Genomic DNA, 14369 nt, shown 5'->3' with positions numbered 1-14369 from the left:
TCCACTTCCCCGATGTGGTTTTCCCGTGGGTTGTGTAGGTCGCCGTCATCACCTTAGACACTGTCCTACGCGACACACCTAACACAGTAGCCACTGCCGTCACACTCACTCCACATAACCGCGCACCAACAATTTGCCCTCTTTGAAAATCTGAGAGGTCTCCCATTTTACACTACCTCCGTCTGTTGCAGCCACTGGACACTGCTGTTCCACTGCGCCTGACGTAGTATGGAGACCGACCTAACACACCACCACCAGCGGTCCGGCGCTGCGGGCGCCACAACACCACTGCCAACCCATACATCTGACGTGTTGCCAACTAAGGGGTGTTTCCATTTTTCTGATCACCATCTATATATATATATATGTATGTATGTATAATTCAAAAAGGTTACTTAGAAGTTTATGTTTCGTTGGGAACATGCCATTACCTGATAATACTGTTGTCATCTTGTAAACGCACATTTCTTGTCCATTCCAGAATGCTTCTTTAAAAGAAGTGACACGAAGTCTGTGAAGAGTCACCACATACGCTGTGCTGATAATTATAGCTATCTCGTGAATTAGTTGATGAGGATGACAATCTCAGTGTGTCCTAAAAGATGGTAGTCATATGACTGTCGACTAGGGCACTGTCCGAAACTTCTTCAACGTTGGACTACCCTGATGTTTCTATTGCCTGGATTGAATTTTGTCTCCGGATCATGGTAATGAAACCACCTCTCGTCACCAGTCACAAGCCTGGATTTAATTAATGCGTATGGGATCCTGGTTGTTGTGTTGAAGGAGTTCACTACTTATCTCCACAGTTTTTATCTTTGTGTTGCAATTAGGTCTCTGGGAACCCACCTGCACCAAACCTTTCCCAACTTTCAGTATTCGTGGATCCGATACTGGCTACAGCTGTCATTGTCCTTCTCCTTCCATATGTTGTTCTCTTGATTTACGCAACTCTTGCTTCTAGCCTTGAATAGGGTTGCCAGACGTCCCGGTTTTCAATGAAAGAATTAACCTTACCGAGAAAGGCTTTCGGGACGCCTGTTTATCCCAGTTTTCGTTCTTCAGATAGAAAAATATCAGCGAGCAAGAATTAGTATGTCACACCTAAAAACGGAAGGTTTTCGAAAGATTTGTGTAGCCAAACAACAAAGAATTTGAAAATCACATCCATTCTTTCGTCCTTTAGGTTATTTAGCTTCCAGGGGGGGGGGATTTTTAAACATATACAAGAGGGAGCCTATGTTATGGCAATAATTTCTTGAATATCACTTTCAATAGAAAAGAGCGTCTTTCTCCTGGCGACGGGCTTTCACTACTACTTCAATCGACAGCGAAGAACTGCTTCATTGCTGGAACTGGAACAATGGAGATACTGCTCTCAGTTACTACATGTTAACTGTATTTAAACTGTCTATTTCGTCCTGTCTGCCGTCTTCTGAGGTACAATTTTACAGCAGTGACGACGCCAACTTTAATTTCTTAGGGAATACAGGAGGGATAGCTATTTTTGCATACCAAAAATAATAGTATTACGATGTTTGACTTACATTACAGTACAACGTATATTGCATCGTTTCCATATTATAAACTAATTTCAAATAAAAATTGCACTAACAACTAAGGTAACGTCTGTATATGAAATACTCAATCCCCGGTGGGAGAATATTGACATTTGAACTCATTACAGTGGTTCAAACTTGATCTTAAATGGCCTGTCTGTGTTTTATGTAACTTTGATGCGAGAAAGACACTAAATTCCTATCTAACCAATCTAATTGAAGATACCTTAGTGAACCTAGACTTAACTGATTACATCATGCCTATCAAAGTTCGAAAAAATGTTCCAAATAAAATTTACGTATTTTTCCTCTAGAACCTGGATCTGCAATTAAAATGACGGAATTCCCATCCCATATCAGTTTTCAGTTTTCCTCCGTCCTGCCACTAAGTGGGGGAAGCAGAGGCTAATTTTAGCATAGGTACGTAAGTTTCTTCCTGCAAAATATTAACTTTTTTTATTTCGTACATTGTTTCATCCGATGTTTTTCAAGATATTTTGCAGTATAAACTTAACAAAAAAACAAAAACAAAAAAAAAAAAAAAAAACAGAACCGTAAACCGTATCTCATCACATTTTCCCCCCAACAACTCAGCTTCTGTAGCAGCTATACGTACAAACTGTCATGAGCTATTGTCTATGACAGTAGTCCAATATTTAGTGCTTCTTTCAGCGCAAGCCAAATCAACCCCTGTTTCTATTTGACATTGTGAAGTTGGCCGGCCTCCAATCGAGGGATTCCCGAATTACCGCTGTTTTCGAAAATGTCATCGTTTGTTTCCTCATGTTCATTTTCGTACTTCGCTTTAGTTTCAAACAATTATTTGCTGTTCTTTTTGAGTTGCAGCACGGGGAAATCCTTGCATTGAAGTATTAATAAACTCGTGTAGCCCCCATGAGCTCCCTTGTGGCTAAGCGGTTAGCGTACGCGCCTTTGGCGTGGGAGACCCGGGTTCGATTCCCGGCGGGAGCTCATGTGGTTCGGATTCCACGTTAATCAGTAGGTCCACGTCTCATATAGCCTCGCTGCTGAACGGGACATTAAACTCAAAATCAACTACTCATCAACTCGTGTAGCTCCCAAACGGTAAGATATGACAGTGTTTCCTCTCAAAGTTGTTCAAAATTTAGCGATTGTTTCAATAGGGGCAAAATAAACCCCTGTTTAGATTTAAAATTTTTACCTTCTCTGCCGTAGAGGTATTCTTGAGACGCCCTTGATGTCAGAAGCATCACCACATGAATTTGGCATGTGCATTTTGATATTTTGTTTGTTTCAAACACTTCTGTGCATTAGGACCTGAGTTAAGGACCTGCTACGGATTTCGTGAATCACCCTGTATAGCCTGAGATTGGTGTCCCGGTTTCTCGTTTACAAAATCTGCAACTCTAGCCTTGAATCAAGCTGTACACCGTTTTGCGTGCCAGTGAAAGTTATCCCCATACTGCCATTAAGCGTCTGTGAATCTGTGTACTACTGATGCCCTTTTTCCAGAGGAACTAATCTTTTAACGCTGCACTCGCTGATAATTGTCCACGCTGTTTAACGACATACCAACAGTGACACAGGAAATGTGTTATAACTAACTGGATTTGGCCGCTTCTGAACAGTGCTCCCAACCGACAACAATACAATCGATGAATATCATGTCACGCCACAGGGATCGTAGAATGAAGAGCTTTAGACAGTTTAGTATGAGGGCGTGAACATGACAAATCCAAAGGACATAGCAACGTCTTTTAATAAATATTTCACAAATGTAGGGCAAACTCTTATTAAAAACAAAGGAACTAGTAAAACTAACTTATCGGAACTTAAAATTAAAAAATGTGATAAATCTATATTCTTGAAACCAGTAACAGAGAGTGAAATAATCGTCATAATAAAACAAATGAAAAATTCGAATTCGTCTGGGTCGGACGAATTATCTAACAATTTAGTAAAAAGTTGTTACAAATATTTAGTTAAACCATTATATTATCTCTCAAATATTTCAATCGCCATAGCAACCTTTCCTGATAAACTAAAGATTGCTAAAGTTAAACCTTTGCACAAAAAAGGTAAACTCAATGAAATAGAAAACTATAGACCGATATCATTGCTACCCATTATAGGTAAAATTCTGGAAAAAATAATGTTCAATCGGGTTATGGATTTCAATAATAAATATTCTATTATATCCAACACACAACATGGTTTCTTGAAAGGTAAATCTACTGAGACAGCAATTTTTCATTTTCTAGAAACTGCAGAAAGTTACTGGATGAGAAAAAAATATCTATAGGAATATTTTTAGATCTAACAAAAGCCTTCGATTTAGTAAATCATCATATATTGCTAGAAAAACTTAGGTGCTATGGTATTAGAGGCTTAGCAAATAAATGGTTTGAATCATACCTTAAAGATCGGAAACAAGTAACTGAAATCACAGGAATAGTTAAAAATAAAATTCAAAAATGTGTCAAGTGAAGAAATTATTAATCATGGAGTACCACAAGGATCAATTCTAGGACCACTTCTCTTTCTTCTTTATATAAATGATCTTTCTGAAAGTATTAATAGTTCATGTGTGACTTTATATGCAGATGACACAAACATAATAGTTAGTGGGAAAGATGAATGCGAATTAGCTTCAAACTGCCAAACGGCAATGAACCAACTTTCAAGTTGGATGAATAAAAATGACCTAATCATTAATGTAAATAAAACATGTGCCTTAAATTTTAACAATGGTAAAAGTAATCAAGCCAATGCAATAATAAAAATAAATAATAAAACAGTTAAATATGTAGAAACTGCTACCTTTCTCGGAGTTAAAATATCTAATAATTTCAACTGGGAACCATATATAGAACATGTAAGAAGTAAGCTTAACAAACTATGCTATGCAATTAGATGTGTAAGAGATAAGATTAATGTAAAAACAGCTAAGTGTATATATTACTCAAATTTTCATTCTACAATAAAATATGGCTTGATGTTCTGGGGAAATGCACCTTAAAGTATTGCTATCTTTAGGCTACAGAAGAAACTAATAAGAATACTTGCAGGAGTAAAATGGAACTCTTCTTGCAGAAATATTTTTAAGGATCTTGGAATAATGACTCTTCCCTCAATGTATTTGTTCGAAATATTAATGTATTTGAAAAAACATAGTAGTGAATTTATTGTTAACAAAGACATTCACAGTTATAACACAAGAAGTAAAGACGACATTCACTTGCATGCACATAGGACAAATATATACAATAAATCAGTTACACACAAAGGTACTCTATTATACAATCTACTTCTATCATATATAAAAAATCAGGTCTCTGTCAATAGCTTTAGATCCAAACTTAAAAGGTACTTGATAGAACATTGCTTTTACTCGGTTGAAGAATATGTAGAAAATAATTCGTATACGTAAAATTAAATGTATAGTAACTAAATTAGTGAAACCATAAGAATCTATATGTAATAATAGTATGTATGTTTATGTATACGGGTATATATATAAATGACATGTCCAATTTCGTTGTATGACGATGAACGGATGCAATAAATTATGATTATGATTATGTAGAATAATAGGATATATAATAATTTCAATTTTTATTAAATTCATTTTTGGCCTATTCACTAATATTCACGTTGTATTATAAAACTGGTTACTGATAATAATATTAACAATAGAAACTAAAATGGACCAAAGTAAGATCTCTCATTACCTATTGAAAGTTGCGATAAAGCTTTTGGATTTCTTGCAATGACTTTCATCCACTGGTGCCCTTTCCTTGCTACAATATCAACAGTGATAGTTTTCACACTTCCGCCTCTATCAAAAGTAAAGTTCCTTAGCACAGCCACGGGATCTTCACATGATATAAGGCACCCAACAAGAGCTTCAAAGTGATTTAAGTTACTGCACAAAATATGCTCCTTTTTCAAGCCTTTCTTGCTTATCTAAAACATTAAGAATATGTAATTAAAGAAAAAAGAAAAATACGATTAGTCAGGTAAATTTCAATTTATGTAATTAGTTTTTAAAATATATTTGAATTAGAATTTGTTTCATATTAAAACAATTTCTTCTATCTATCGCAAACAAAAATAAGAGATACCAATACTGATGATTAAATATTACATTTCAGCATTTCGCCAGGTAGATAAAAAAATATGCTGTGAAATTCGCAACACCAAGACAAGTGTAAGCGGAATGAAAGTTATGCCACAGAATTTATACTATACAAACATTATTTCAATATCAGAACAGAACATCACTAACAATGGAAAACCACTATGACGTGAATCATCCACATGCTGCTACCAGAATTTCTATACACTGTGGCATCAAATTAAAGAAGTATTGGTGTGCTTATGAGGAATCACCTTCCATGCTATTTATATGCAAGTCCCCAAGACATCGAAACTTTCTGTTGAAGAACCGTGACAACTACATTTCATGCACGTTCGATATGCAATATGTCAGGCTACTGTGCAAGCCAGGGAACTAGTGGTACCCATGCTCCGTGGAACAAGGCTTGCACATTCCGAGATACATACAGGCGGGCACTATCCTACTGAAATATAACATTTGGTGTTGTCTGAAGGAAGGGTATGTATGACCTCAATATTTAGAACCTTCCTAATGTAGCAATTACTAGTGTGTACCAGACGAGATAAGCGTGTTCTACATAATCACATCCCACACCATTACACCTGCCTGTTCGACCACGACAGTCGATAACGCACGCTGGCAAATAACGTCCGCTACGATAGCTTCTAAGTGTATGCGGTCTTTACTGCAGGACAGACTGAACAGGGACTCTAAGACACACAAGCGTGTTCCTACAGACCTTACCTACGGTCCTACGAACGCACCACATCGATACCGTTCGGGTCCCCTCTGTGCTCATGCCTCGACTCGGTTACAAGCATTAGTGGTCACCTAGATCAAGCTGGTCTGCTTTGAACTTGCTTCGTGCTTTATGCACTGCAGTTTTTGTGACATTTGTACATACGCTGTAGTTATTCAGCCCTCCTAAAGTCAATCCGCACCCATTAAATAAATAAACTCTTTTCATAATAAACACATTCTAAAGCAGTAAGAGTGAATTTCATGCTAAGTTCATATTTCATAAATATAATCCTCTTATATGATACAGGGCCGCGGTGGCTCAGTGGTAGAGCGTTCACCTCTGGTGCTAGGGGTCTCGGGTTCAAACCCTGCTCCCGCCAAGTGAACTTTGTGGTGGACAAACACCGTGTGCGTGGGTTTTCTCGGTGTTCTCCCGTTTCCTCCCACTTTCTTCATTCCACCATTTTTCATTCATTACTCATTATCACCGTCTCCTTTAGCCTAACCGGCATAACCGTGGGACGTAAAACTCAAAATTTCATTTCACTTCATTTCTTATATGATACATTAGTATAGGCAGGAAGTATTTTCATATACATTTTGTAAGATTTGATGCCCCATGACATGTATATGACAGGAACCTCCGCCGCCGAACCCTCTCTAGAAGTTTATTTACATAACATGTCAGTAGGGTGCAGTTTATAGTGCTGGTTCGAAAGACAGGAAACTAATGATTTATATTTTTCATTATTTCTAAATAGTGCGTAGCTTGCATCAGGGTGAATTGATTTAAATCAGTCTGATTTAAATCAAGATTTAAATCACTTGATTTTTAAAATAAAAATCGTTGATTTAAATCAAATTCCGAAATGAATTAATTTAAAGTGAAAGTAAGTAAAATCCCGTTTCTCTTCTGTTATTTTGATTATGGAAGATAATAATCATAATACAATGAGACTCAAATGTATGTAAGCACAGTATGAAAACGAGTATCATATAGGGAACGATCAGGGAAAATCCCGTTTGAACGGGTTACGGGTGAACCCTGCTTTCTTCTCTTTGTAACACAGGGTTTTAAAATTTTTATTCCAACGGGGAAATCACCATGGACATTTAAGATGAAAACTCTTTTGTGTCCACGTCTATTTGTTTGTTTCCAGATAATAGGGGCGTATTTAGAGGGGTCCAATCCCCTCTCCGAAACAAAAAAAAAAAAAAAATAATAATTTTAAAATTTTGGGCGAAATTTATGTACTAAATACATAGAAGTTCCTCGGGATCGTAATACGACAAATTTTGGATGCGTTAAAATATCGAATAATACTTTTGATAAAGTGGATACTTGAACCCATTGCAGAACATGCCGCGATCTGCGATGTGATCGCAGAAAATTTGCCGCGCTGTGCAGGAAAAAATGTCAGAGGAAATAAAATAGCCAACAGAAAAGTATAAAAACGTGCCTGCTATGTATAGATGTCTTAAATGCACGGACAACTCGCATTTGAACTGTTTTTCACGTCACATAAAGCATATTTTTAACAATCACAAATGTTTGTTCTTCTGGAACTGATCATCTTGAATTTTTTTATTTTGGAATTCCTGCAGGAATTCGTGTTATTATTCAGTTCAAAATCTCTTGTCGTCCCGAATTCTGTCGAGGAATTTGAAGCTTAAAATATATAAAACGATAATTATGCCTGTTGTGCTGTATGATTGTGAAACATGATCGCTTACGCTGAGGGAAGAACGCAGACTGAAAGTATTTGAGAATAAAATCCTGAAACGAATATTCGGAACCAAAAGGAACGGAAATGAGAAACGGCGAAAACTTCATGATGGGGAACTGCATAATTTATACCATTCACCAAACATTTTTAGGGTCATCAAATCTTGGAGGCTCAGGTGGGCAGGACGTAGCTAGAATGGAAAAAAGTAGGAACGCTTTCAAAGTTTTAACTGGAAGTCCAATCGGTAAACGACCATTAGGAAGACCTAGGCGCAGATGAGAGGACAATATTAAGATGGATCTCGCAGAAATAAGAATACAAAATAGAAACTGGATTCAGTTGACTAAGGATAGAAGTCAGGAGGGCTTTTGTGAACATGGCATTGAACCTCCGGGTTCCATAAGTCATAGAGTGAGTTAGTTAATTTTAGGCGAAATTTATGTACTTTATATATTTCGTGCCGCTAGCTAGTTCCAATTGTTTAAAAATATGCCCCTGCCAAATATCAGTAACTTTCGTGAAAAGAAAAGTGTCATGTTGATAAACATTGCTGTACTTTTTCCTTAATGCTTAAGAAACATTGTTTGGGATTGAAATAGTTTAACGATTGGGAATTAATTCAAAATTAAAACCCAATACTTTCACTTAAATGATATAATTAACATTTAATACTATTTCCTAATGTTTTTTCTTCAGTTCGCGACTTATATTATACGAAGAAAAAGATTTGATTTAAATAAAAAAAAATCGATTTAAATAAAAAAAATCAACAAAAATGATTTTTTCCCACCCTGGCTTGCATCACTTAACAGTTTGGAAAGTAGAAATGTGCGTGATAATACAATACAGATGATCTAGTGAAAGGCAAAGAAAGCATAAAAATATAAAAAGTTGTTATTTTAATATACAATACATAAACAGTAATAAAACGTTACAAGCAGACTGATGTGGAAGGATTGGGTTAACCAGCATATACGGAAAATTAACCCAAATAAATAGTAATACAACGTTGTAAACCGGTTCAAGTGGATTTAATACGAGTACGCCACCTGAGGAAGATTAGCCGAAATATTTTTTGCACAGACTTCCTAGCACATGTTAGTGCGTTTTTCTTCACACGAATAAAAGCATTTGGGCAAAAATACAGTTTCTACAAGGCATTAGATACAATTAATGAAAGAATTGTACTTTCTAAAGAATTATTTCTAGTAGTACACCTGAACTTTACTTGTTCTAAGTACTGTATCGGGGTGCAGTTTTTCTGTACAGATCCAGATTGTAAAATGTGCGGAAAAACTTGAGGAAGTCTCAAAGTTGCCCATTTTATGTAGAGAACAGAACCCAACAACCCCCGGCGGGGCTTCTAACCCGTCTCCTCCTATTATTACTATTTATATAGATCCGTATAGTACAACTGCACGCTGTATTGATATACGGCATGAGGACACTATTTTAACAATATGGCCTTCATTGTTATATAAACGTCCCTGTATTCTTAAATACTACGGATATTAGTTTTTCGTGGGTAAGTAATTTTATCTCTAGTTTCCATTTTATGCTCAGTTAATGTCAATCTGTACCTAGTATTCCTCTATAAGTAATTACATACTAACGTTCAATTATATATGTCAACTCCATTCCTTTCATCGGCATTTGTGCCGTATCGCCGGACCACTTTGAAAACTGAAAAAAAAAAAAAAAAGAAAGCACCAAAATGTATTGCATTCGGTTATATTTTGTTGTATTACAACAAGTTCCGTTATATTACATCAGGCGTGCAGTATTAATTTAATACGGATACATAGTATAAGTATTAGTAGTAGTAGAAGCAGGAGTAAGAGTAGTAATAAGAACGAGTTAGAAGCCCGGCAGGGGTTGGTTGGATTCTATTCTCGACATGAAATTGGCACATTAAATCTTGTCAATTTTTTTCTGTACATTTTACAATTTCTGGATCCGTATAGTAAGACAAGTGTACCTCTCCGCGAAATAGTCCAACCGCCTCCAAATACAGTCCCGCTAACAACATCAAAAACAATCAAAAAATACAACCACTTTCTTAACTTTTACTATTCTTCTTACCTCCCTTGTACTCAGGCAAGGTTCTAGAACACAGGTCCCCCTTCCCATTTAGCTGTAATAAAGACCGAAAACAACGTGCCCTGCGGGGCTCTAACCCGCCCTCACTCCATCACACTCGTTCGGCAATGCTATTTGAAATATTAAATTTCTATACAGAAAGGAACCAACATAGGTACTAACCTATATGGGGGACCTGTGTTCTGGAAGCTCATTCTTCCTCATACACTTAAATAAATTCGGCCTATGTTTAGCAGAAGGTGTCCAGTCCTTTTCTCTAACAAATGTTACAATTTTGGTAATTTCTGTTCACATTCGGTTAGTTTCGGGTAGGGTTGGTTAATTTGGGTTAGGTTAGGTTAGGTTAGATTAGTTATGTTTATATTATATTAGTGTAGAGGTCCCGCATATTTTTTCAAAAAATGATAGAATTTCGCTTAGGTTAGTTCAGGTTAGCTTACGTTTATGTTACGTTAGGATAGATCTGGTTACGTTATCTTACGTCTAAGTAGTTGCATCATTCATTCCTCCTGTAATTTTTTTTACGTCCTTCTGGACCCCTTGTCCTGAACATACCCGGTAAATTTCCTAAAATTGGGCCGGCGATAAGGCACTTAACTCCTTTTATCTTTCATAATGAATTTCCCTAGATGATCTATTTGAAATACTAATAATGTATATGAAATCATTATCTTACAATGATAAATAAATACATACGGACAAAAGCAATCTATACCTTTGATAAAAAATTTATTTCTTGTTTTATTTTCTTCTGCAATTTTGACAACCCTTGTACTCGTCTCACACAGTTGAGTTTTTCTAGTAACTGTTGGCCATCCTCAATTTTCTCTTTTAGCATTTCCTCCAGCTCCATTTTGTCACTCACAAAATTCGAATGAAATAATTAGCATTACACACATAAGGAGATATTCAAAACGGGGCGCGGTAATTTTGGCACCGGAAATTTTGGCACCAGTAGTTTTGACACGGTAATTTTGGCACCGGTAATTTTGGCACCAAGAAACGAAGCAAACGGAAATTTTGGCACCATTTATAATTGAAGTACAGAAAATGTGAGAAAATACTCTGAATGTAATAGATATTTAAATTCACATGTTATTAACTAGGACTGTTTCAGCGCGACGAATCAAACCAGTGACGAATGTACAGTCAGCGACAAAATTTCTTTCTCTTCTGTAAAATTTATTTGCCTATAACTTTGGAATTGATGGACTGATTTGAGAAGTTTTCTGTAATTTATGGAAAACTGTAGCTTCTTTGAGTTGCTGAATACTGCACTATGTTTACTGCACTGGGGTTGTATTCTACTTTCAAGTGCAAACAGTAACAGCTGATTCGAACCATGGAAATTGAAGTACAGAGAAAAAAAATAGAAAATATTCTGGATATAATAGATATTTACGTTCACATGTTAATGACTAGAACTGTATCAGCACGAATAATGAAACCAGGGACGAATGTACCACAGGCACGAATAATGAAACACCAGTAAAAGATAATATTGGCAGCTTCATTAGATATTCAAAGCAAGTCAAAATTATCCCCTAATGGGTTTGTATTTTTACTTTCAAGTGCAAACAATAACAGCTGATTCGAACCATGGAAATTTCACTTTTTGACAACATCCGTTGACCGGCCAATCGGATTTCAGCACCACCGTGTGACAAGCCAATCACGTTCAGGGATTTGTTTCAATTTCAATCTTAAACTTTTAATGAGGCTTTAGGATATGCGTGAGAGGGGGGCCGGAAGTTCCGATGGAAAGAATCTCGGTGTAATCTCCTCTGCAAAATAAATTGGTACATTAACATCTATCATATCCAGAGTATTTTCTAATTTTCTTTCTCTGTACTTCAATTTCCATGGTTCCAATTAGCTTTTACTCTTTGCACTTGAAAGTAAAATACAAACCCATTAGAGGGGAATTTTAACTTGCTTTGAATATGTAATGAAACTGCCAATAGTATCTTTACCGGTGTCTGTACTGTCAGTAACAAAAGTTCTTTTCCTATGTTAAAATTTCTTCCGCGAATATCTCTCGAATGAACGGACAGATTTGAGTCAAAATATTCAGCAACTTAAAGCATATATAGTTTTCGGTAAATTTCAGAAAACTTCTCAAATCAGTCCATCAATTCCAAAGTTATAAGCAAAATAAATTTTACAGAAGAGAAAGAAATTTTGTCGCTGACTGTACATTCGTCACTGGTTTGATTCGTCGCGCTGGAGCAGTTCTAGTTAATAACATGTAAATTTAAATATCTATTATATTCAGAGTATTTTCTCACATTTTCTGTACTTCTATTATAAATGGTGCCAAAATTTCCGTTTGCTTCGTTTCTTGGTGCCAAAATTACCGGTGCCAAAATTACCGTGTCAAAACTACTGGTGCCAAAATTTCCGGTGCCAAAATTTCCGCCTTTCATTCAAAACGCCTGAAGAAATATCCTTGACAAGGTATATAAAATATCCTTGAGAGGGCGATCTGAAGATTGTTATTCGCGGACAGTCAGCATTGCCAACTGCAGATTTGCAGTATCCTACTCATTCTGCAACTTCTAAAGTTCTAAATAAATTTTAAAAAACGTGTTTTTTAACCATATTCTGATGCTGGTGTAGCTTTTGCAAACCACAGTTTGGAAGATTTGCAAGTAAAATTCAATAGCCTACATGACAAAGGCATATTTATAAGGAACAAATTTCTGCGGACGACAGAATTAAATACAAAGTAATACAGCTGTATTTTAAGTTTACAGGAATAAGGTTAATTTAGTAGAATCGTTACAAGTCCTATACGACGGATAAAATAAGCGAGTTTATGAATCTATTAGATGCTATTTTCCGGTATATTTCAGCATAGTGTACAGGACCTGCATTTTATGTTTACAAGTGGAGCGTTACCAGTATGAAACCATGTCAAATCCTACTGAAACCCGTATAATTGGCAAAACCCACTTCAGCGTTTCCCAACCGTTGTGCTGCGGCACACTGGTGTGCCGCGAGGAATCGGAACAAAATTATTAATTTTATAGCAATAAAATTGCAAAACGTAGGGAAAAATGTATATTTGTATTTCACATTACTATGAATCTATAATTTTAAGTTTCATACCGGATTACTGTTCTGTACTTTTCTAATGTTGAAATAAGTATTTGTTATAATTGTTATGACCATTATTGCTTCTTTATTGTTGCAGACTATTTCGTAACTTGAAAATTTAAAATAACATTCAATCCTTTCGACAAATTACCTACATTTGTGTTTTAAAAGTAAAAGAAATTTGTTTGTTTGTTCGTTATTTAGTGATGTGCCTTCTTAGTAAAAGGTTGGATACAGTTTTTAAAAATAAATTGTATTTTTAGAAACCAGAGTCCAATATTTCATTGCAATTGTTTTCTATTTTTAGATTAGAATGAAAAATTAGCATAATGATTTACCAAGGGGGGGAAAAGTGAAAGAGGTTTCATCCCTGTGAGACCAATAATCACAGAAAAAAATGCCACTGTGTTTTATATTTACAAATAATAATATCTATAAGTGTGCCGTGAGAATCCAAGTAACAACCGTAGTGTGCCGCAAGTTGAAAATGGTTGGGAAACGCTGACCCACTTCTTTCCACTCTTCTTGCTTACACGCATACTCAACGTCGCAGACGCGCCTGCTCCTTTCGGACGCACCCTCGCGCTACCGCACAGACTATCAACTACGCCCTGTTACACTGTCGCTAGGTGTCCTTGATTCGAATGTCAGTCAGGTATGTGTATTTTCTTTTTCCCTCCATTAGCCTCACACATAAGAGGCGGACCTAAAATCACCTCAAAAAAAGAAATCATGGTTGACAAAATTTGGTGACATTCGAAAACTTTTGAATACTCGACGAATGAGGTTTCGTAATGATTCGACAATAACCAAACGTTAGTAATATTGGAAGTTTGGATAATGCTCGAAATTTCGATAACACCTGAAGTTTCCATAATACAAGAAATTTTCTTAATATTCGAAGTTTCGGGTATACTCGAAATTTCTGTAATAATAATTTTCAAAATTATTCGGAATTTTCATAATACTAGAATTTCCAAATATCCGAAACTTCTATAATATTGAAATTTTTGATAATATTCGAAACTTGGATAATTTGAA

General features: G+C 36.0%; 1 protein-coding gene across 3 annotated transcripts in view; it reads right to left on the bottom strand.

Moving 5' to 3' along the window:
• The window catches only part of LOC145671136 (UPF0415 protein C7orf25 homolog), a 62498-nt gene extending 49728 nt beyond the window's left edge, over nt 1-12770 (bottom strand). The window contains exons 1-3 of one of the 3 annotated variants that reach the window (XM_081739938.1): nt 12664-12770; nt 10945-11146; nt 5273-5507 (exon numbers count right to left, since the gene is read on the bottom strand). In XM_081739938.1, coding sequence (XP_081596064.1) covers nt 5273-5507; nt 10945-11082 — 373 coding nt within the window. In that variant the 5' untranslated portion in view covers nt 11083-11146; nt 12664-12770. Of the gene's footprint in view, nt 1-5272; nt 5508-10211; nt 10275-10944; nt 11956-12663 lie in introns of those variants that run through there. The other 2 variants (XM_081739939.1, XM_081739940.1) reach the window with 2 other exon arrangements.
• Between the last annotated feature and the right edge of the window lie 1599 nt (nt 12771-14369).

Source organism: Thermobia domestica, chromosome 15 (genome assembly GCF_964235325.1).
Source record: "Thermobia domestica chromosome 15, izTheDome1.hap1.1, whole genome shotgun sequence".
In the NCBI taxonomy this organism is placed as follows: Eukaryota; Metazoa; Arthropoda; class Insecta; order Zygentoma; family Lepismatidae; genus Thermobia; species Thermobia domestica.
The sequence above is the reverse complement of the archived record's forward strand: the minus strand, read 5'-3'. Positions and strand labels throughout refer to the sequence as shown.